At 37.7% G+C, this 25,088-nt stretch overlaps 1 protein-coding gene across 1 annotated transcript; it reads right to left on the bottom strand.

Annotated features, from left to right (window-relative positions):
- Positions 1-297: 297 nt before the first annotated feature.
- TMEM244 (transmembrane protein 244) lies at positions 298-21,132 on the bottom strand. Its single transcript, XM_045544339.1, has 5 exons — positions 20,972-21,132; positions 7,445-7,530; positions 5,832-5,905; positions 1,803-1,928; positions 298-442 (listed from the first exon to the last, which is right to left on the bottom strand). Exons 1-5 carry the CDS (start codon positions 21,002-21,004, stop codon positions 351-353), a joined length of 411 nt encoding a protein of 136 aa, XP_045400295.1. The 5' UTR covers positions 21,005-21,132; the 3' UTR covers positions 298-350.
- Positions 21,133-25,088: the final 3,956 nt, after the last annotated feature.

A 25,088-nucleotide genomic window follows, 5' to 3' on the forward strand; every position in this document is an offset into this window, starting at 1 on the left:
GGCTGACACCACGGCACTCACTCTAGCCAGGGCAACAAAGTGACACTCTGTCTCAAAAAAAAAAAAAAAAAAAAGGAGAAGTAGAGTATGCTATATATTATATGTCTATTCACTGACCTAGTTTTGCTTCCAAGTACATGTTAAGATGGCACCTTCTCTCACATGGATTCTATCTGGGCTGACCTAAGAGTATATTTGGGCCAAAAGAAACAACCAATGGAGCCTATCTGCAGTAAAATGTGTGCTTTTTCATTATTTTAGACATCATCATTATTATTATCTTAGGTAATACTATCATAAAATCTATCTGAGATAATAAAATCTATTTCCAAAAGTTGTTCTATTTAACATCATTTTTGTGCATTAGAGAATTTAAACTGGAACAATTCCAATATACCTAAAGCAGCCCACCAATGTGATGTCAAGGGGAATTCCGACATAACTGCAATAGAGAAAAAAAAAGGTGTTCATTTTTTAAAAGCATACTTTTTTTTTTTAACTCATGAAGAAATATGTGTTTGGTCAAATCATATCTACATAACAAGCAGAAAGTTTATCCACATTTCACAAAATCAGGTAGCCCCAAAGTTATACTTAAGTCATGTTCTAAAAGTTTATGTATTAAGTCAAATAGTTGGAACTCGCTCCTGGAAATGATGTGAATTGTTGAGTTCTTATGTCAGCAGTGACAGGCCTAAGAATGAATCCGCAATGCCTGAGTCTCCCTGGAATTCTAACCACTTCACTCCGAACCCAGTGCTCTCCAGCAATCATTTGTTAAGCATTTTTGATGTGCCATATGTTAGATAATTAACTCATAACTCTCCTGGGTCTAGAACCTATAGCTCATCTCAACTCTAAAGATAAAACCACCTTATGCCCCCAAGTCCTTTTACAAATATTCTGTGTCTGACTTGCAGAGAAACTTAAGCCCTAAAGTAAAATAAAAAATTTGAGATGACGTCGGGGTGAGGGTGGGGACCGGGTGCAGGGGAGGGGCAGGAGGGGCAGTGATTCTCCGAATTACTGAGGGAGAGTTTGTATCTGAGGAAATCGATGCTAGGGAGTTAACATACTGGTATTCTCAAGTAGCATTAACGCTGGGAAGTTGCAATTTATTTGGAAATTGTGTGTTCTTAGATTGGAGACAGATTTACTCCAGTAGAGAAGTACATTCTGAATGGAGGGATGAATGAATGGATGAAATGATCATTCATTTACTGAGTGATTATTATATACTAGATACTGTCAGACAATTTCTCATTGTCTCGCTGAAACTTCACCCCATCTCCTCCACTTCATAAAGGAGGAAACAGATGTGAGAGATGTGACTTGTACAAGACCTTGTCTAACACCCAGTAAAAGGTAGAACTGGAATTTGGATCCACTTTCTTTTGACTCCAAAGACCACAGATAGAAATGAAAACCCCTTAGTCTAAAAACTGATATTCTTGTTAAAATAACTATTGTTGGACATGTTTCCTTGAGTCCCATTTTCCCCAGTTTCTGCCTCATGGAAGGATTTAGGAGGAAAAATAAGTCTTACAGAAACAAACACTGTACAAGCTGCTGACAAGTAGAATGTGAAAGGAGAATAGGAAACACCTACATTCTAGTACAGTTCTGAATTGGAACATGGAGCTGTAGAAGAACTTGACCAGGAGGGGAGGAGTGAAGAACTTTTATCATCACTTATTATTTAGCCATCACAGGAGAATATGCATACAACAAGGGTCTACTCAGGAAGTGATTTAGGTACAACATAAGATTTAATACACTTTCTGGTACTTTATTTTGCTTACCAATTGAAGTGATGGCAACATGAAGAATAGTTACTAAAATAGCATAATCCCAAACCCATTCTTCCACAATCAGAACAAAAAGCAATCCACAAACAAAGTAGGTGACCTCTGTTGAGATTAATAGAACTGCAAATAAAAGAAAGAATGTTATCATTTAGAACTAGAGCAACCAACAATTCTGAAATACAGCTAGTAACACGACCATGAAAAGTTTCTCTGCGAAGAAATTTAACTTATGTAAGAATTTTTAAAATGCTCCATCTCTTAACAATCCTCACATTTGTGTAAAAACTTTTAACATAGTCCATCTTCTAATAATCCTTAGATTTATAGAAAAATAACAGTGTATAATTTGTATTTCATATTCTTTGTATTCAACACTTTAGAAGGTGAAGTACAATAAGGAAATGTTACAATATAACCAATGCATGCAAATCTGTAATTGGATTGCAAATCTCATTTTAAGATGAATTAAAAACTAATGAAAAAATTCAGTTCTAAGTTTTCAGAAATGGAAAAAAATCAAATGTAAGAGTTTACTGAACTATAACATTTCTTTGGTACCAAGCACTGCCTAACTTGGAAATGAATTCCTTTGTGTCTTTGTAATAAAATTGTATGTTCAGGTAGTTATCTGGGAAACATAACTGATAACCATGGATGAAAGACAGCCTCATAAATGACAGGTGTGAATGCAGATACTCTTCTAAATCCACTGAGTCACAGAATAGTTTCCCTGAACATGTATAAAGAACTAGATATTTACAGGTTAGAACCACAAATCTCTAAGAGCCCTGAACATGTGATGAGTGAACCATTTGCCTCTTGTCTTTGGTGTGGATCTTAAGACTACAGTGGTATCAAAGGAGAGATTCATCAAACGTCAAATTGGTGAATATATGTGATATACCACCAAGGTGCCTTTGTAAATTATACTTTCCATACAAATTACCTTTCTTTCCTTTTAAAACACAGGAAATAGTTGTTATGTTCATACAATTCAGGAATCAATAAATCTAGGCAGACAAACTCTATACTTTTCAAAGCAACAATACAATAATCACCTTCTGTCCTATTGTGCAGAAGTAATTTATTATCCAACAAGCCAGTGATTGTCTAGTGAGTAAGCAAGACACTTCAGTCAGGAAGTCCCAGGTGCAATCTTTTTAAAGGCCTCACACTTATTCCTCTTCAATTCTATTTAATTTAACTCAATAGGTTTCAAAAGTCGAGTGGAGAATTTGTACTAACTCTTTTTCCATTGCACAGGAATTCCTTTGCGCAATACAGATCAGTTCAGCATGTCCTGCCACCTAAAATCAAGGAAGGAGCTGTTCTGTTGTATCAAATTGATCATATTGACACCACCTCTTCCCATCACACTTCACTCCTTCCTCCACCACTGGCTTACAGAACCTCCACGTTACACAGGGAAATAGAGCTGCCTCTTTTGTCAAAATTTAGAGATTTTATAGGTTAACTTGCATTTGCTTAGAGAAAGTGATTTTAGTCTTGCACAAGACGTATTGGCATATATTGACAGAGAATTATGCTTTGTTTACGATATGAAAGAAAGCATGATTTAAAGGAAGTAGTACAAAATTGGAAGTCAGGATGCCAGCATTCCAGACTCACCTTTACAATTTAAGAGTTATGAGAGCTTGAGCAGGATTTTAACCTCTACATCAGTCTGTTTCCTTCTCCATAAATTGGGAAGTGTAGTACTAGTTTATCTATCTTAAAAAATTATTGGAAGGATTTTAATTTAAAAGAAAGGAATTTGCAAACTATTCTCTGCAATGCAAAGGAAAGATGTTAGGAATCAAAATGTTTTAACGGGACCCACACTTTCCAGTGTCCTTGCTAAAACTGATCTCCTTGGGTGACAAAATTATTGAAACAGATGGGAAACCTGACCCTAAATACATGCCCAAGGCTCTGAGATTACTCGTACATTTTATCTCCAAGATTAAACAAGTCTTTATTCTCAAAGCAACAACTTTCAAGAGTTATGGCACTTATCTCCCCAAGTCCCAAATTAAAGATCTAATAGGCTAACGGTTTATTGATATCTTTGTACAAATGTTCATGTTTCGTGGGAAGAAAGGACAATATAAACTGTGCCAGACATCCTGGGGATCTTCACTAATCTTAGCTATGTAAAAACATAGCCTTCCTTGACCAGCCTGTGACGATGTCTTATCTTTATTGACTAACCCAAAGGCAAGAATGAAATAAGAACACTTGAGTTTTATTTTATTTTATTTTATTTTATTTTATTTTTATTATGCTCACTCAATGAACAAGGAAACACTTGAGTTTTAAGTCTCTCCCCCTACCCAAAACATACCACCCCATACTTGACTCTTTACTGTGACTATCTTCTTATCATTTGTGAATTGTCTTGGTAAAAACTAGGGAAGTGCCCAAAGAGAAAGTGAAGATAAAATGTTAGACCTCTTGTATCTCATTAGAATAAAAATCTCTTGTTCTCACATATTCTTTGTTATCCAAAACTGAATCAATAATGGCACAAACAAGAATACTCACTTGAGGAAGCTGTTCAAAAGCTTTTCATTTGAATTCAGTAATTCTAGCTGATCAAGTCTCCTATACAAATTATATTTAAAATCTGGTTTCTTTGGCCTCCAGCAATTTTTGTATATTTGCATATTTTTCCCCCAAAAGATTGTCTGATAGTATTCTGAAGAATTATAATGTTTAAAGAATTGACAATACATTGAAAAAAAAAGTGTAGGGAGAAATTTAACAGAATGTTAAGAATAATTACTGTGTATAGAAAGTAAGTTTGTGATTTATTTTCTTCTCCTTTCTATTTATACATATCTTCTAAGCTTTCATTAATTAATCTTCCTTATTTTATAATAGAAAATAACATTAAAATTTTACTCTTCTAAAGATGGGACAAACTCACCATGAGTACCCCCAAAATGAGTATATTTGACAAATATTAAATAAATATAGGTATGATTATTGTATACATACATAAGGTCTGTGAACATACTAGGTATTAATTAATAATTACTTATTCAACAAAAATGCCAAATTTAAAAGAGATAACTTTTGTCTTAGTATATTCTTTCTTACTGTTTTTCCTCTGCAACAAGTTCTATACTATTTGGGAAGAAAAATAAAACAAAGCAGAAATGTGCAAAGTAGAAAATGAAAGTTCTCTGTCATCCCACATGGGAGGTAACAGTTTGTTGCATAATTCTCCAGACTTTTTACCACTGACATCATGTATTTTACTCTGTTCTACAAAAATGAAATTATACCATACAAACTCTTTTGTAGTTTTTATTTTCTACTTCAAACTTCAAGAACATTTTTCTATATCAGTACATTAAATTATTCTTCCTTTTCTTTTTTTTTTTTTCTTTTTTTTTTGAGACAGAGTCTCACTTTGTTGCCCGGGCTAGGGTGAGTGCCGTGGCGTCAGCCTAGCTCACAGCAACCTCAAACTCCTGGGCTTAAGCGATCCTACTGCCTCAGCCTCCTGAGTAGCTGGGACTACAGGCATGCGCCACCATGCCCGGCTAATTTTTTCTATATAGATTTTTAGTTGGCCAGATAATTTATTTCTATTTTTAGTAGAGACGGGGTCTCGCTCAGGCTGGTCTCGAACTCCTGACCTCAAGCCATCCACCCGCCTTGGCCTCCCAGAGTGCTAGGATTACAGGCATGAGCCACCGCGCCCGGCCTTATTCTTCCTTTTCTTTAAAAAATATTTAATGCACAAAAGATTCACCCATAATACCATGAAATAAAAATTCACATAAGAATTCTAATTCCTTTTCTCTACCTATTCCATCCTATTCCACCTCCTAGGAATAGCCATTTTGAAATTTTTGATGGTACTTTTTCTAATTAATTTTATAGTCAGACATAATATGCAGATAACTCAGGGGCAGACTGGATATTTATAAAATTTTTATTTTTAAAAAAATTTTGATTTTTGGAGGCACTTAGTTTACTAATTGGTAAGGATTGAAAATTAAAAACAATTACCTTTATAATTTGTGTTGAGCCATGAGGGATTTGTTTTGAAATCAAATGGTGCCAGGACATCCAACTCATATACCCTGAAGATGTTAGAAATAAAAATAGTTTACTCTGTAGGAGACAATTCATAACTGTTTCATAACTGCACATAAAAGCTCTGCACATCACTGTTCACATGCAAGGGTAAGTCATTAGATTTACACACAATGTGGCATATTTTAAAACTGGCCTACTTGGATGGCAGCCAAATAACATCTTGTCCACATTGTCTTCTTTGTCCAATTAAGTTCCACTTTGTCCACAAGTGGGCTTAATTGTTTTCGAGGTCTCAGCTGTAATCTTGGTACTTCCTGCCATCAAATGTGGGAAAAGAACTTCATACCAAGCAGAGAGCAGACAAAGGCTTGGAAGCAAAAAGACTCAGGTTCAAATCCTGGTGGGGTTGTAACTGTGAACTTGGCCAAGTCACTTAACCTCTCCAAGCTTTTATTGCTTATCTGTTAATTGAAGAGCTTAATTGCTGAGATCCCATCCTGTACTAAAATATAATTCTATAAACTGTACATTTGGACTTTCTACTATGCTTGTATTTGCAGTTCTGTGCATCACGTCAACCAGTTAGCTGCCTCCCAGAGCTTTAAGGTCCAATTACTTCAAATTCCTCGCCTCCAACTCACATTAACTACAAGCCTTTGAAATCTTGTGCTGGACGAGACTGTGTCCAGCACAGTCTTGCCTATTCCCTGCCCCAGGCATGACCTCACTGTCTCCTGTCCCAGGCAGAGGCTGAGACTGTGTGTGAGCACCAGATGCTTCCTCAGTGGGTTTGCCTGTAAGCATGCTAAATTTCATTCTTTCCATTGCAAAAATTGGTATAATTATTTCTTGGTATTAATTTGCATATTGAAATAAAATTTCTTGCTTGCACAATAAAATTAAATTGTACAAACACTCAACTTCTAGGGAATTATTTGTAAATATGTATGATATATTTTAAGACAATCAAAATATCGGCAACCTAAATCAGTAGGGACAAAATTCAACCACTGCAAGACAAAAAATTACCAGAAAAATAATGCATCGCGTGGAAATAATACCACTAAAAATACGTTTTATCTCATTTCATCTTTATGATAACTCTTTTTGGATTATTATTTCCATTTGACAAATGAAGACACTGAAATAAAAGAAGCTCTATGGTTTGGTCAAGATGATTCAGGAAGTTAGTAAAAACTTGGGTCAGAATGCAGATCTCCTGACTCCCCAAAGCTATTTGCAGGGTGTAACAGAAATTATTTAAGTTGGTTATAGATTATCTCCAAGCTCCCACCTCTGATTCAATACCAGCCCAGGGAGTAATATTTTCACTTCCTTTGCATGACCATCCTCCAAAGAGGTAAGAGAGACAGTCCTGCCTGGTGCTGTCCAATTCATCTCATGCTTGTTACTTTTATCATTTTCAAATATAGAAGATTTGCTTATTTTTACCTAAAGAAGTAAAAAGTCATTAAAAAAATCCACATCCTCTAATCCATAAAGACATGTGAAGTATTAAGTATACACTCCTTTCATATTCAATGTCAGCTTTTAATTCTGTTTGAAGACAATGTGCTACTTACTTGAGCATCAGGCAGCCCATGCTCAGAGACACGTAGTACACAGCATAGAACAGGATGACACAAATAACAAGGTTCTGCAAAACAATCTGTGGAGAAATCAGTCGTGAGGTCCAAGAGCCTGGGCTTTTTCACATGGTTGCTGGTTAGTAGTTTGACAAACAAAAGATGATGAATGAACGCTAGTGTTGGCTAGCCTTGTATTGCTCCGAGACCCATGGGGTGGGAAGGACTTCAAAGTGCCAAGTAGGTGTTGCTGACTGAAGAGCCTGGCATATTATCCATTTGCACCAAGCATTAATGCAGTATATAAATCCATATCACCCATCCTCCATCCACTAGGACGAACTTCCTAAATGCCAGTATTTCTATTTTAACTTAACAAAATGATTCTAAATCTCAGCTGTGGTAATAATAAAAATATGAGAATAAACTTCAAAAAACATGAACCAAAAATCCCACATCATAACACAATATTAATAATTAAACCTGCATGCCAGAATTTATAGAGCAATTGGCTAAAACACAATAGATGGTTTTGAAATGGATTCTTCCACATCCGAATCTTAAGAAGGAAGCATTGCAGATAAATGGGATTCAGAAGGATTATTCAGCAAATGGTACTGCGAAAATTGTCTAACTTCTGAACAGAAAAATCCCATTAGATTCCAATCTTGTACCAGACACCATAATAAGTTTCAAATGTATTAAAGGCTTAAATGCCAAAGAATAGGTTGGGAGAAAATATTTGCAGCATATATCACAGGCAAAGGGTTGATATCTATAATATATAAATTCACACAAATAAAAAGATAAACAAACCAATAGAGAAATGGACAAAGTATATAAATAAGCAATTCACATGAAGAAATACTTAAGCCAATAAACAATCAAAAATGTGCTGAACTTCACTATTAATCTTTTAAAATATATTCTTAAGAATATAACAAAAATTTCAGCATTTCACATGGGAAATGCTTAGTTTATCCAGTTTATTCTTTTCCCTTTTGAATCTTTTGGAAAGTCATTTTTGTTTAGCTGACACTCTAACACTTTAGGATTATTAATATTCTTTAAATGACTAATTCACTAAGTTTACCAAATCTGTTTATTGGCCTGGGTACAGAGGAGCCCTGTGCTCCAGGCATGAGGAGGAGGTGAGTAGCACGGAGCATACACCACCCATTGGCTGAATGGACCAAATGTACAGGTTTACCATTAAAAAATGGGTGGGCTGTCAGACCTAAGAGGGCCTGGGAAATGAGAACTCCAAGGCTCTGGGACACACCATCCCCATCCGCCCCCACTCTTTGCCTGTGTCCCCCCCCCCCACCTGCTAAGTCTCTTCTCTCTCCGCTTCTCCTCCTCATCCCCCCTTTGCCCTCAGTGTCTCACATTCCTTGGCCCATTATCTCCCCTCCCTCATAGCCCTCAGTTTCCCTTTCCTCAACCCTTGGTCTCCTCCTATCCTCAGCCCTCATTCTCTCCCGAAGACCTGCATAGGCTGTGGTTCCACGATGGCTGACACAATGCTTTAAAAAAAAAAGAAGTAAAAGGACGGGTGCAAAAAAGACCTTTTTCCCACAGCTGTTTTTCTTTTATTAGAGAATAAAATCTTTCCGAGAAGCCTCCAGCAGACTTCCCATTGTGTCTCACTGACCCCCACTGGGCCATGTGCCCACTTACTGCACAGTCACAGGCAGAGAGAAAAGGGTTTCCCAGGGTAGGTTTAGAATATCAGGACTGCTCCCCGGGGATGCGTATCCACTGCCTTGATGAAATATTAAAATAGAAGTTGGGATTCTATTAGCAATCAAGAAAGAGTGAGGGTGTGCAACAGTGTCTTCCAGATGGAGAAATCAAAATGGAATTGGCTAAAAGCCCTCATTTTGTAGAGAAGATTATGTAGAAGTCAAGAGGAATGTGGAGGCTTTACCTGAGTTGAAGGTCCAAATACAGTGTCCACCCATAAACTGGCTCAATTCCTTCCCAACTGTCAGGATGAGAATCTGCTGGTGGGAGCTGGGTATAAACTAGGGAACAACTTGGAGCTTCTTCAGCCCTCTAATTCTCCTAAGAGTAGTGTGTCTTTGCATTTACTTTACTCTTTTTCTTTTTGAGACAGAGTCTCACTTTGCTGCCCTGGCTAGAGTGAGTGCCGTGGCATCATCCTAGCTCACAGCAACCTCAAACTCCTGGGCTTAAGCGATCCTACTGCCTCAGCCTCCTGAGTAGCTGGGACTACAGGCATGTGCCACCATGCCCGGCTAATTTTTTTTTCTATGTATATTTTAGTTGTCCAGATAATTTCTTTGTATTTTTAGTAGAGACGGGGTCTCGCTCTTGCTCAGGCTGGTCTCGAACTCCTGAGCTCAAACAATCTGCCCGCCTCGGCCTCCCAGAGTGTTAGGATTAGAGGCGTGAGCCACTGCACCCAGCCTACTTTACTCTTTATACTATGTGTTAATATCAATTAGTTTTTCTTTTAATAGCCTCTCATTGAAATATCTCTAGTTGATTGCATTATTTCATTTCAATCCAAAATAAGATGAATAATATATAGTCTCTATACTAATACATATTTTCAAACTATTCTTATTTCTGTTAATATTGAAATTTATCTATTTATTATTTATTTATTTTTATTTTAGCATATTACGGGGGTACAAATGTTTAGGTTACATATATTGGCTTTGCCTCACCCAAGTCAGAGCTTCAAGCGTGTCCATCTCCCAGATGGTGCACACAGCACCCATTATGTGTGTATACACCCATCTCCTACTCCTTCCTCCTATCTGCCCGACACCCAATGAATGTTATTACTATATGTGCACTTAAGTGTGGATCAGTTAATACCAATTTGATGGTCAGTAGACGTGATGCTTGTTTTCCTTGTGATACTTCACTTAGTAGAATGGGCTCCAGCTCTGTTCAGGATAATACAAGAGGTGCTAGATCACTATTGTTTTTTGCGTCTGAGTAGAGCTCCATGGTATACATATACCACATTTTATTAGTCCACACATGTATTGATGGGCACTTGGGTTGTTTCCACATCTTTGCAATTGTGAATTGTGCTGCTATAAACATTCTAGTGCAGATGTCTTTTTTATAGAATGTCTTTTTTTCCTTTGGGTAGATGCCCAGTTTAAATAACATTTTCATTTTTTCATACATTCTCTTGCTATAAATTTTTACTTTTATAATCCTAACAAGAGGATTGTGCTACATACTTAGAAAATCCACAAATACAAAATCTCTGTAAGACATTTAGAACTGTTTTTTTTTTTGAAGTTTAATCATAATTTGTGGGAGAATATATTCGTTGACAAATTTTACATATAGATATACCTACTTTTCCTGACAAATTTACAAAACACTATGTGTAAATATAACAATAATACATGTTAAAAGGATTTTGTAAAAACTATTTTGAAAAGCAAGGCATAGTTTTTGTAAACACTTTTTTCTATCTGAATTGTAAATCTAGATTTTCAAATAATGATTTTCTTACAAGCAAATTCACTTGCTTCTAATAATTTCTTCCTTTATACTTTACACTAGTGGTCCCCAACCTTTTGGGCACCAGTTTCATGGGAGACAATTTTCTCCACAGACTAGGGTGGCAGGGAGGTCACGGAGCTCTCTACCTGGGTTCCTAACAGGCCGCAGATGGGTACCGGTGGCGGGGATTGGCGACTACAGCTTTACACAGCCTGTAGAACTTAGAACTTTCTAAAACACAATCGTATCCTGACATTCTTCTCTTGATATCCTTCTATGACTTCACACCATCATCAGGATTTATTCATACATTTTTTCATTTGACAAACAGCTACTAAGCTGGGCGGCAAGGCAAGATGAATTGGATGTGGTCTCAGCCATAGAGACCCATCCTAGCAGTTCTCAAAGGTGCAAGTATTAGACAACCTGCAGGGCCTGTTAAAACACTGATCGCTGGGCCCAGCCTGAGTTTCTGATTTAGTAGGTCTGGGGTGGGCACCAGGAATTTGCATTTCTAACAAGTTCCCAGGGGATACTGGGTCTGCTATACCTATTACCACACTTTGAGAACCACTGGTCTAGAGGCAAGAATGAGTGAACAGGTGGCTACAATACAGAGAGAAGAGGTATGACTGAGGAGTGTACAGAGTGCCATGGAAGCCCCAGGGAGAGAAAGTGGAGGATAGGGGGAGAGAGAGAGAGAGAGTGTGTGTGTGTGTGTGTGTAGGGGGAGTGGCAAGGAACATTTCTCCAGCCAGTGTTTGACAATAACATTTATCAAAGGTTTTACTGAGTCAGGTACCACATGGGCATTACCTCACTTAATCCTTATAAAAATTCTGAAAGGTAGATTCCTCTTTTAGCGAGAAGAAAGATGAGGCTCGGAGAGGTTTAGTAACTTCTTCAATGTTTGACAATAAATTGCAGAGCCAGGACTCAAGCCCTGCTCTGACACGTAACCCTTGTGCTGTGTGTGACCAGCTGGCCTGGTGGGGCGGGGCTGCTCCAGGCAGGGGTAGATGCGCTTGCAACGAGGGGACTGGAGCTAAGCTTGCAGTGGTGGGGGTAGGAGAGTGTTTAAAGAGCTGAGGGCAGATTGTGAAGGGAATTTTATGCGTTGGTGAGGAATTTTGCCTCTCTATAAAGGCTGTGAGGAGACTGAAAGATTTAAGTAGTATAGTTCGGAGAAGAGCCATTAGGTAGAGAAAGCATTTAAATGGGTTTGCAATATCCCAGGCCAGCAATGGAAATGGAGAAGAGGACAGATGTGCAAGCTGTTAAGGAAATATAATCAACAACTTGTAGGGGTTAAGGGAGAGGGGGACATTGATTACATCTCCCAAATTTCCAACCTGGTTGACCAGATGGACCGCAGGAGAACACATGATCAGTTTGAAAAGGTTGGAATAGCAATTCATGATCTAGCCTGGTGCTGTCCAATAGAAATATCATTCAAGCCACATATATAAGTTTAACTTTTCTAATAGCCACATTTATAAAAATTTTTAAAGGGTGAGATTAATTTTAATAATATTTATTTAACTTAATATATCCAACATATTATAATTTCAACATAAATTAATAAAAGTATTAAGATATTTTGTGTTGGTTGTTCATACTACAGGTTAGAAATTTGGGGCATATTTTATTTACAACACATTTCAGTTCGGACTAGCCATGTGTGGCTAGTGGCTACCGCACTAGACCACATAGTTCTAACCTCTGCCTATCCTTCCAGCCTCATCCCCTCATCCCTACTCCAAACAGTTGATAGTCTAACTATATTGACTGTTTATTGAGGGATTACTAAGTGACAATCACTGTACCCATATTTTCTCATTTTATCCACCCTTCCCTGTGCACCACCATTATGTGCATATGCGAAAAACTCTCTGGGTTTGGTGAAATATCATCTGCATTTCACAGATTTAGAAACTGAGGCAAAAGAGGTTGAGAAACGTATCCCCACTCATACGACCTGTATGTGGCAGGGCTCCAGTCCAGATCTGCTGATGTCAGTGCTCTTGCTCTTAACCCTGTGCTGTCCTGCCTCCCACCTGGTAGGGTCACGAAAGCATGGTGAGTGATCAATTCTAGTTCAACACTTTCTTTTTAAAAGTATGGAAACTGAGACTTGGACAGGTTAAGTGAATGGCCCTAGGACATGCCTTTATTTAGTGGCAGAGTTGAGGTTAGGGGAAAAAAAATTATATTGAATTACCCAAGTAAATGCACTTAATAATGTTGTCCAAATGACTGACCACATAATTTCATTATGCTATAAATATTATTATTGCACTCCAGGAAAATCCAGTATATGAAAATTTGTAGCAGCCTAGATATGTAGCTCCTGTCAAAATTTTTATTATTCTTTTAAATATATATTTGGATCCTGAATCAAACTATAAAAAAATTAGGACATTTATGAGACATTTGGCTGTTTAAACTTGACTGGATATTTAATGATGTTAAGGAATTATTGTTAATTTTTTAAGGTGTGATAATCGTATGGTTTTTTTAAGTTCTTATCTTTAAAGATATATCAGGACATATTTGCATATGAAATAATATATTTGAGTTAGCTTAAAAGTAGATGGGAGAATAGTAGAAATGTAGACAAAGCAAGATTGAACATGAGTTGATAATTGTGAAGCTGTGTGATGGATAAATGGAATTTATTATACTATTTTATTTAAATTTGCAAGTGTTTACTTTTTTCCTAATAATTTTTAAAATTCTCAATAAATGTATTCAATCAGTGAGCATCTTTACAAGTATACTTTTATTGATGAAATTTTGAAGAACATCCCTATTTTTTACGGGATAGGGTAAGGGTAACCTTTGTTTAATACCTGTACATGCAGGTGCCAAGCCAGCCACTTTGCAAACCTTGTCTCCTTTCATCCTCACAACAACGCTGCCAGATAGGAAGCATGGTCCATATTGATCATAAGAAAACAAATGTTGGCGCTTTGCCCTCTGTGGTGAAGGACACACAGTTTTAGAGGGTTTACAAGTACTCTGGGCCATTGAGATAGGGTGGGTTTAGTGGGAAGAGGAATGCTTAGCAGTTCTGTGTACTCAGCAAAGTCCCGGGGACCAGAGGGCCTGTTGTTGTGCTGGCCTATCCAAAGGCGACAAGGAGACAGCCAGCTGTGCCCACCAGCAAGGAGGAACATACCTTCTACAGCTGCACAGTGCGCTCATGGGGATCTGGAAGGGATTTGTCCACAGCCAGTGGTTCACCTTCCTTTCGGCCCCCAGGGCCCCAGCCACAGAATGTTCTAGGCAGGACATGTTTTTGTTCTACTGACTCTGCTCTTCTCTGTAGGCTCCAGCCCCTGCAATTCAGTCTTGGGCTCTCCCCTGACCACCACCACCTGCCACCACCTCCTCACTGTCTGCCTCTTATCTCCCTCCAGATCTGGTCCCTCAGCTACATCCCTGGGGAGGGTAGTCCAGCTACCCTCTCTGGGATTCCCTTTTCAGTCTATTTTTGGAGCTTATTATGGAAGTCAGAAGAACAAATAAGCATCCTCAACACTGAATACTCCTTTTCATTGCATTCCTGCAATAGCAAACCTAATTCTCCTGGACAATGTCACCTCCAATGGAGAAACTGGTAGACAAGAAAAATGCAAAAACATTTCCCAACATTATCTTGTGTGTATATTAATATCACCCCTGGGTTCTACTATTTCCTTCGGGTTTGCCCTCCTCTTTGGTGCTCTAGCCCTACTGAAGTACTTCTATTCCTGGGAACGTTCAGTGCTGCTCACCCTGTCTAGAACTAGCTGCTCCTCTCTTTAGAAAGCTAAATCTCATTCATCTTTTCAGGTCTCAGCTGACCCCTCACCTCCTCCAAGAAGTTTCCATGACTTGTTATTCTCCACTGGGGGCTCTCTACTCTTATCTTCTCTCCCTAACGTAGACCTTATTAGTCTGACTATGGGTATAATTGGTTATTCTAATACAGACCATTATAAATGCAATTTCTTTATTAAAAATCTTCTACCCTTTTTTCGCAATACTACTCTGAAAGCGAATTAAGTCTGCAAATTGAAAAATTTAAGACATGATGAATGCTTTGCAAGTTGTTTTCAAAAAACCAGCTGGTACAAATCATTTTTACATTATCATCTTCTTTGATCAAAATATTTTGATGTCAACCTTCCTTCCACTGCCTCAAACAATAAAGCATTTTTTTATAAGATGAAATTAAGGAAGGACTACACCTACATGAAAAAGAATAGAGGAAAGTTCCATGAATTCAATGTTTCAGAATCTCCCCAAACCAAGAGCAGTATCTTTGACAGGGCTAGGCTGGGACCTGGACAGAGTACAAGTATGTGCAGGTTGCATCCCTGAGTATGGGACCCAGAGTATGACAGCTGCATGACTCACTCAACTGTCTTGTCAGTGTCCACATTGGCTTGACTGGGCATAATTCAAAAGGAAAAGCTCCTATTTCATTCCCTTCTCCCGGAGTTGATAGCCACCTCTTTTCATTTGTCTCTTGAATTTTTCTTGTTGCATTTAAAAACACACCTCAGTGGAATGTCTTCCACATACTGCTTTATGGTTCTTCAAGTAATTGCTAAAAGACATAAGACTTAATTGTTCTTTAACATCCCATTTTATCTAAGAAGGGATTAGGAAGGAAGAAATGTGTCCACTTTGCTCACTAACATATGTGTAGTGTCCGGTGTTATTCCTGGTGCATAGTAGGTACTCAAAGAATATAAGTTGAATGACTCATTACAGTTTTAGGATTGCTAGAAGCACAACCCTACAGGACATTCTGGTTATTTAAAAAGAATCCATTATGATTGGTCAGAGTCCAGGCCACACTGAACACCACCCAGATCAAAGCAATATTTGCTGTAGAATAAGAGAGTAATCAATCTGCAGATAATTATCAAGTGTTGACATTCTGTTCAAAGCTGTTTCAGACTTCTTGGGGATAAAAAGGAATAAGTAAGAGACAAAATAATCATGCAGAAAACAATTAGAACAAGCAAGTATACCCAACATCATATGTTCCTTCAAAGTGTACTGTGTAGGTTAGCTCACTCATCAAGATAAACAGGTGTGTTAGGATTACAGTCACCTCTGTGTAGATGAAGAAACAGAGACCCAGAGAAATCAGGTGATTTTCACAAAGCTGTTCATTGGAAGAGTTTCAATTTTATATCAAGTTTATTGACTCCTAGTCAGAAAGTAAACTTTGTGACTCTGATTACAGATGGTCTCTGACTGATGTATAAATTTATGTATTTATTATTTATTCATGATAACTGATGGTCTTCTTTATTTTCTACATGTCATAATTCATTAATGGGATCCCTGTTGATGCTAAAATTATCCCAAGTTTGACCAGTTTTAGCACCTACAAGACACTGCCTGTGTTCTTTCTACATATCCCCCTCTTTTTTGGTATTTCCTTGATTTCTGACATTCCATTGAGATACTACCATTTTAATTACTATATTTCCACATATACTTTTGTCTATTTTTAAGCATTCTGTTCTCTTCCATTGATCTTTCTATCTATTCATGAACCAATAACTCTACATTGTTTTAATTATAGAAACTTTATAGTATGTTTTTTTTTTTTTTTTTTTTTTTTTTTTTTTTTGAGACAGAGTCTCACTTTGTTGCCCGGGCTAGAGTGAGTGCCGTGGCGTCAGCCTAGCTCACAGCAACCTCAAACTCCTGGGCTTAAGCGATCCTACTGCCTCAGCCTCCCAAGTAGCTGGGACTACAGGCATGTGCCACCATGCCCGGCTAATTTTTTGCTATATATATTTTTAGTTGGCCAGATAATTTCTTTCTATTTTTAGTAGAGACGGGGTCTCGCTCTTGCTCAGGCTGGTCTCGAACTCCTGACCTCGAGAGATCCACCCGCCTCGGCCTCCCAGAGGGCTAGGATTACAGGCGTGAGCCACCGCGCCCGGCCTATAGTATGTTTTAATATCTGAGAAGGCATTTTTTAAGAGGATAGAGCTCATGTTAAGTGTTCTTACCACATACATGCACACAAACCTATCAAAGGGGCACAAGAAAACTTTTGGAGGTGATGAATATGTCTGTTACCTTGACTATGGTGATGGCTTCACAGCTGTTTGCATACATCCAAACTTATCAACTTGTGTACATTAAATATGTACAATTTTTGTATATCAATTTACTCAGAACTGATTTAAAAATACCTCATAAGGCTACTTACCTCTCATTTTTCTTTCTTTTTCATTTGTAAAATTCTCATAGCTATTTTATGTTTATTTTTCCACATAAACTTCAAAATGTACTTGAGTAGCTCCATAAATCAACTTTGTTATTTTTATTGTGATTATGCTAAATTTATAGTTAAGATGGAAATAAATGATAGCTTTATAATGTTTATTCATGCTAAACAAAACCAAGAAAAGTCTCCAAACTTATTCAAGTCTACTTTTGTATCTTTCTATATGTTATTTTTTCTCATATAGATATTACACGTTTCCTGTTACATTTATTATTAAATAAATTCTCCTTTTGCTACTAATGTAACTATAGTTTTATCTTCCATTACACTACCTAACTAGCTATTGTTTGTGTATAGACAGGCTTCTGATTTTTGTATTTTAATTTAATAGTCTATTATCTTACTATATTTTTATTGTTTGTTAGTGTTTTCATTGATTGTCTTGAATTTTCCAGGTATACTACAATATCGCCTGGAAATAGATATAGTTTAACTTCTTCTGTTTCAATTCTTTTGTTTGTTCTGGTCTGAATTAATTGACTAGTACCTCTAATATATTCTTAAATAGCAGTGTAGTTAGTGGATACCTTTGCCTTATTCTTGGCCTTTGTATGAATGCCTCTAGTATTCACCATTAAGTAAAATACCAGCTTTAAGACCGTAATGTGTGTGTGCATGTAGTTGTAGATGTATATTAACACTAAAGAAGAAATCATCAGTTCCTATTTTATTTAGTGTTTTAATCAGGAATATTTGTCAGTTTTTGTCAAAGGTAGTTTTAGTATCTATGAAGATGATCAGATGATTTTTCTACTTAAATTTACAAACATTGTAAATAATGTTACTAAATAATTTATTTTTGAATCATCCTTACATTTTTTAAATAAATGTCACTTGGTCGTGATGTTGTATTTTTATGATGAGCTCTTGGGTTCTGTTTGCTAATATGTTATTTAGATTTTTTCTTCCATATTCATAAGTGAGGTTGATCTGTAGTTGATGTTTTTGCACTGTCTTTATATGGTTTAGGTGACAACGTAATTCTTGTTTCTTAAAATACCTTGTGGCTTTTCTTCTTCTATACTCTGAAATGATTTAAGTAGCATTGAGAGTATATGATCTTTGAAAACTTAGGAGAATTCCCCTGTGAAATCTGAGCCTAGTCCTTTAATAATAACTTTCTCTGCTTAGTCTGTGAAAATTGGAAGCTTATGTGGTTTTGCAAAGCAGAATGTTCCCATTGCCTACAACACCTTTACTCTTCTTTGCAGAGCAAATAGTTGTATATTCTCAAGGTCTAGCTCATATGTCATCTTCCTACCCCACCTCTACCATACTAGCACCTCCACTCTCCTAATCCTTCCCCACTTTTGGTCTAAGATACAGGTCTCTCTCTGTCACCCAGGCTGGAGTGCAGAGGTGCCTCCCAAATCTCTGGGACTACCGGCATGAGCCACCATACCTAGCTCCTCTACTCCTCCTTTTTTTTTTCTTTTTCTTTTTTGCTTTTATGGCATTATGTATATGTATCACAGATCTGATCACATTGGTGTTGTACCATATTTATTTACGGAGGATGCTCATTTCTCCAGCCTCTCAAAGATAGAGACACTGATTTAATCATGTTTAATTCTTCAGACCCCAAAATATTGATTAGCCCTTGGTAGGTATTCAATTAATACATATTGAATAATAATGATGGAAGGAAGGAAAAATATAATGGAAGACCCCTCCAGTGGGAACCCCTATTAATAAGGAATATGGACTCTACGTCAGGTACACTGGGGCTTCTTTCCCAGTTCCTCACTGACAAGTGTGTGACACTGGCTGGTTACTTTCTGAGTTTCGTTCTATAGGTAAAAATCTCATAGGGGTTTTGTGTTCAGAACACGTTGGGAAATTTCTGGTCTTAAGTACCATATATGCTCGACAGATAACACTTTCCCTTCCACTTCTCCCCATGGGAAAGCCTGCTTTTTAGATCTGTGGACAAGCCCTACAGAATTCATGAGATAATGGCTCTCTCACTTGTAGGATCACAGCACAGGGTCTAGCCTACCGATAGTAGTTCCCTTTGAAATTGCCTGTGTGAATGAAATTCTCTAGTTCAGGTGAACAATTCCAAGAAAATGCAGGAATGTATTGTGTATCTGAGATTTTTACACATAGAGGAAAGTTTATATTAGTTTACTGTAGTTAGGAAACATGTATTCTCCTGGAGTAGAATATATTGTATTCTGAACAACAATTTAGCAGTCCTCATACCTGGGCTTTCTTCCCAGTTTTTGTGCTATTTCCCCAGACAGAAAATTAATTAAATGGCCTTTGGCCATAACTCTTTCCCTTGAGTCAGCTTTTCTCTCATTTAAAGTATAGAGATAGGGGGATTTAATTAGCCCACTGCCTGGCACATTGCATGCACTCAATAAATGTTTGTTGAGTCTTAGACTTATCTTTAGATGAAGGTCACTTTTGCTATTACTATTAATTTATGAGCATATCCGTAATTCTTGTGCTGATAACACTGACAATGAACAAGGACTTAAAAGGAGAGTTAACGAATAACCTACAAGGATGTATCATGAGAATTGATTCTCAACAACTCACCTATTTGAAACATATTCACTATTGGTCTAATGTTCTAAGGCTGTGATTCTACATACAGAGCTTTGGGATTCCAAAATGTTGAAGAACTGCAGCAACTATCTGGATATTTTTGCTGCAATAAGTGTATGTGTGTGTGTGTGTGTGTGTGTGTGTGTGTGTGTGTGTGTGTGTGTGTGTGTTTAAGCTCAGACTAAATATAGAGTCCCCATTCTTTGTGTAAGCTACTTAAGAGAAAGGATGTTATCTTTTAATTTTTATCTCTCCAGCAGGAGTTATTATTGCTAGTTCAATCCCAAAACTATATATAAATTATGAACAGTTTAAAATCTTCTTAAAAATAAGTTTTTAAAAAATATCTTCCCTGAAATAATGTTTTTACTGATTCTTCCTTGAAAATTTTTCTTAGCTATTGCCATGCTCAACGTTTCTTACTGATGACATCTGTGGTGATGATGGCAGTGCACAAAAAAGCTTGAGCAAATACATACAGTGCCGATATTTTACTAAAATGAATGTAGCACTAATTTGTAATCATAATTTAATTTTTAAGTAAAAATCTGAGTTTCCGGTGTCATTCCTTTAAGGCTGCCTCGTTATAGGCCCAAAGCCTGTGTGAATTTACACAGCTGCTTTGAGGCTTTGCATATTTTCTTGTTTTAGGTCCTTTGATTTTTTTTTTTAAAAAGGGATATTTTTACACTGAAATAAAACACAACTATTAACACTAGCCTCCAGGGGAAAAGAAACTAACAAACCTACAGCTTAAAATGTTTCATTACTCTGCCTTTAAAATCGTCCACACTCTTTAGAAGTTACAAAAATAAAAGCCACCCCCTGCAAAAAAAAGATTGAGAACAAATTGTTATGATTTCAGAAAAAAACCATAGGAGAAGCGCAGGTGTTAATGCTAGAGAGCTTAGTTCTCTAGTGAAATGGTACCTCTGAAACAGCCACTATTTAAATGTTTTAGAATCCTTTCTTGGGCATAGGCGCGTCTACATTGCCACATTACTGCAAGATGCAAGCAGTGTGGCAGAATGTTTTCTGTAGGGTATCCAGCCAAAAGTGAAACAAGTTGCCCACTGACAAAGAGGCCATTTATAGAACATATTCATTTACGCTAGTGCTAGGCAGCAAGTGAAAAGCAATGCAAAGAAGAAATTTCTTTTTACCTTGCTTGGAGCAACTCTGACCTGGAGAGCCATGTTCACATCCTACGTCAAGGAGGTGATGAAAGCCCCACTCCTTTATATTGAGGACATCTGGAAGAAGAGACAATTGTCACTGTGAGCTTTTCAATTACTCCTGGAGACTAAGTGTGAGACGCAGTAGTGCAGGATAATTGGATTACACAAAACGAGACAGAAGCCATCTGTGAGCCATGCGTAAGCTGCTGAGTGCCAAAATGAACATCCTTATTAGACGGCAGTTCTCATACCATTTGTAGTTCGGTCAGATTTGAAAGATGAGTTGATTGTTTTAAGACAGCGCTGCAAGTAGACAGGGACTTGGAATTCTCCCTGGCTATATGAGTAATTACTGTCTCATACTTAAATTAGAAGCATGGGTTTTCGGTTAGGAGGTCTTGAGATAGTTTCCAAAGGTTGCTGCTGCATTCATGTGGAAGCATGGCCTGCCCTCTCTGTTTCATTTGCAAGGGCCACAGACTTCTGGAGAAACAAACCATTAATCCCTTTCACGTCATGGCAAAGAAATATAAAAATTCTGGCTTTCAGTTAGGAAGCAAAAGGGTTCCCATGCTCTAAAATATGGCCACAATACAGTCAGTGAAATGTTTTCAAGAGCTACCAGGATGTGGTATTGGAGCTCCATCTCTCTCTGTGTCCCAAGGCACAGAACCAATCCTTCATTTACCACAATTCATCACCTCATCTTTTGACTGGCACCAACTTTCGATGGGAATGTAGCTATGCTCTGTAATCCTTTTCCCATTACAGCAGCTTAACCTCCATAAAGAACACATTCTGCAATACATGCCCCCATACATAAAAGCATGGGTCTGGCAAAGGTACAACGAGTGTCTTCAGCAAGTTCAGGGCTTGATAGTTTTCATTTGGATATGTTATTAAATTTGGCATTCATAATGCATATTAATAATGTTATCAAAACTGCAAGGGAGTTTCAGCCTAGGTCCGTTTGTTGCCACACAGATAGCCAATTATTGAGACAACAAGGATTTCCAAGGAAGAAAGGAATTTTGATATGAAAGACATCTTGTTGGGAGAATGGGAGAAGCTGCCTCAACTCCATCCCCCTGACTATCAGAGAGTACGGGGGGTTTAAGGAGGGACTACGTGCACTGGGGCAGATTGTCGGGGATCAGGAAGTCTGCCCAGGGGCCTTCAAAATCTCAGCTCCTTGTCATGCAGAAATTTCATCTTTCCTGGGAAACAACTCAGAAGGGTTAAGTAGTTAAGGGTTCTGGTCATCATGCCTTACCGGCCTGAGAATCTAAAATGTGAGAGGGAGAGAATTATATAATAACAAATATATAGAGGGATCCTTGAAATTTGTTCACAGAGCTGGGTTACAATAACACTATCAATGGCCTTTTATTAATATACCTTAGAGGACTCCTTTAATATGTGGTTCCCCTGTTCTCTGCTTGTAAGTTCTTGCAGAGAAGGGCTCTTCTGCCTGCCAGTAACGTTGCAGCAGCTCCTAGTGTCTGCTTCAGATTTTGGTATATGGTGGACTCTCAGTAAATGTGGATTGTCTAAATTTCACGCATTGCCCTATTCGTAGTAGCAATGGGTCAGCCTTTCTCCTTAAAGAGGGCAGGTAGAGCTCCCTGGGCGTCACTGCCCAGCGTAGAGCAAAGGACTTGTGGCTTATTTGCTCTACTCCCAACACACAGAGAGGGCTTTGTGTACGACTTAGATTCCTTCCGAATTATTCAGTTAAATAGTAACTACCCAAAACCTATCCTCTAAGGAAGTTGGCACTATATATTGAGAGCCAATACAAATTTTATTCCAACAACTGTACCGGATAAAATATTGAAAAGTCCTAGTTTTCCATAATTATACTGGGAAAATTAGGTGGCCAATAGAGCATATTGGGTGGAGGTTGTATGTGCGTGTGTGTGTGTGTGTGTGTGTGTGTGTGTTTACATCTACAATAGCCATCTTTTTTTTACTGCTACTATAGTCTATTGTGAGAGTAGGGCACGATGCACATACACACATGCATGTATGCATTTTATATGTATATGTGTGTATATAAACCTCATATATATATATTTGTACAGCAAACCAATATGTTAGTTAAGGAATAAAATACATAAAAATCTTCACATTCTTTTTTTTTTGGTAGAGACAGAGTCTTGCCATGTTGCCCAGGCTGGTCTTGAACTCCTGGCCAAAAGCAATCCTCCCCACCTAGGCCTTCCAAAGTGCTGAGATTATAGGCGTGAGTCACCACACCAGGCCAAAATCTTCACATTCTTACGTTCTGAACTGTGCTCCTTGACTTTCATCATGATTTGAAGTATTTTCAGTCCCTTTGTATAATTTATACCCAGAGTTGTTCTTTTTTTAAAACCTAACCTTAGCTACTTCCTTCATGGTAGAGACATTCAGAAACTGCAAGGTATTAAAGAAATATTTTCAACATAATAGTACATAATTAAGAATGTCTTCCTGATAAAATCAAAGGAGCAAATGAGATCAGATCCACAGTTACTAATCCCAAATCTTTGGGTCCAGATATATTTGCAATTTCAGAAAATTTTGAATTTTAGTCAGATAACAGGATCCATATAATATATAACATGCCCAAGGGGTCTAAACTTTAGCCTTGTATTCATACATTATTTCAGCAGAAAAATGTATGGATATTTACTACAAGTAGGATAAATAAAAACTAAATAATTTTGTCAATTTGGTTTTGCAAGCAAATTCATTCAAGTTAAGTTAGGTAATATTCTGCCACCAAAGGTTATAAAAATAGTTTTTGCAGCTCTTTAGATTTTTGGGTTCACAGATAAGGAACTGTGGACAAGCACAGATTTAATCATAAGAATCTACAGATTGGTGCTGATGACAGAACTCCTGTTAGATTGAATTAAATTTAGCCTAAAGCTGCTTCTGTACGAGCACACTGCAACCTAACTTAGTATGTAAACAAACTGAAAACTAACTTACGAGTTAGTTTACAGTCTTACAGTCTCACTCTGTTGCCCAGGCTGGAGTGCAGTGGCGCAATCATAGCTCACAGTAACGTCAAACTTCTGGGCTTGGGGAACCCTCCCACCTCCCCCTCCTGAGTAGCTGGGACTACAAGCCCGTCCCACTGTGCCAGGCCAACAGTATATTCTTGTAACAAGTAGTTGAGCCTCAGCCAATCACAGCAGCCAAGTTGCAGCCAATCACCAGCTGCCAACTGATCAGAGCATGTCTATATTAAGCAAATGCTGAGCTGTAACCAATCAAGTTGTTTTTGGGCTGGGCACAGTGATTCACACTTGCAATCCCAGCACTTTCGGAGGCTGAGGTGGGAGGATCACTTGAGGCCAGGAGTTCAAGACCAGCCTAGGCAACATAGTAAGACCCCATTTCTACCAAAAAAAAATTAGCCAGGCTTGGTGGTACATCCCTGTAGACCTAGCTACTTGGGAGGTTGAGGTGGGATGACCACTTGAGCCTAGAAGTTTGAGGCTACAGTGAGCTATGATCTACCAATGAACTCCAGCTTGGGAAACAGAGTGAGACCCCCGTCTCCGAAAAAAAAAAAAAAAGAAAAAAAAAACTTTTTGTAGGTTATTTCATTTTTCTGTCTATAAATACTGCCTGCCCACATTGTTAGGTGGAGCTCTCTCAACCTCTCCCAGTTCTGAGGGACGCCCAATTCGTGAATTGTTTTTTGCTCAAATAAACTCTGCTAAATTTCATTTGTCTAAAATATTTAACACTTCAAATACAATTTTTAATGCCATGATAAATATAAAGATGCTGCCTTAACAAAGTCAAATTACCCACAAGAAATAAAAAAGTAAAATTTCTTTGCCCCAGTGCCAGGATGAAATGAAACAGATTTCCCCTAATGCTTTTTGCTCCTTCTATTATAGCTGGCTTTGCTTTGGAAGCCTAGTAGTGTATATTTTTAGTTTTACTGATTCTCTCTAACCCGTTTCTCCCTTTCAGGGCCTTGTACGACATCTGTTGTTCACTGCTTTTTTGAAATTAAAATATTCTACAGGACATCACTAAATCATAAAAGAAATTAAGAACAAACAGACTCTATTTTATTTCAGGGAGCCTTAGAAAT

Source organism: Lemur catta, chromosome 2 (assembly GCF_020740605.2).
Source record: "Lemur catta isolate mLemCat1 chromosome 2, mLemCat1.pri, whole genome shotgun sequence".
Lineage (NCBI taxonomy): Eukaryota > Metazoa > Chordata > Mammalia > Primates > Lemuridae > Lemur > Lemur catta.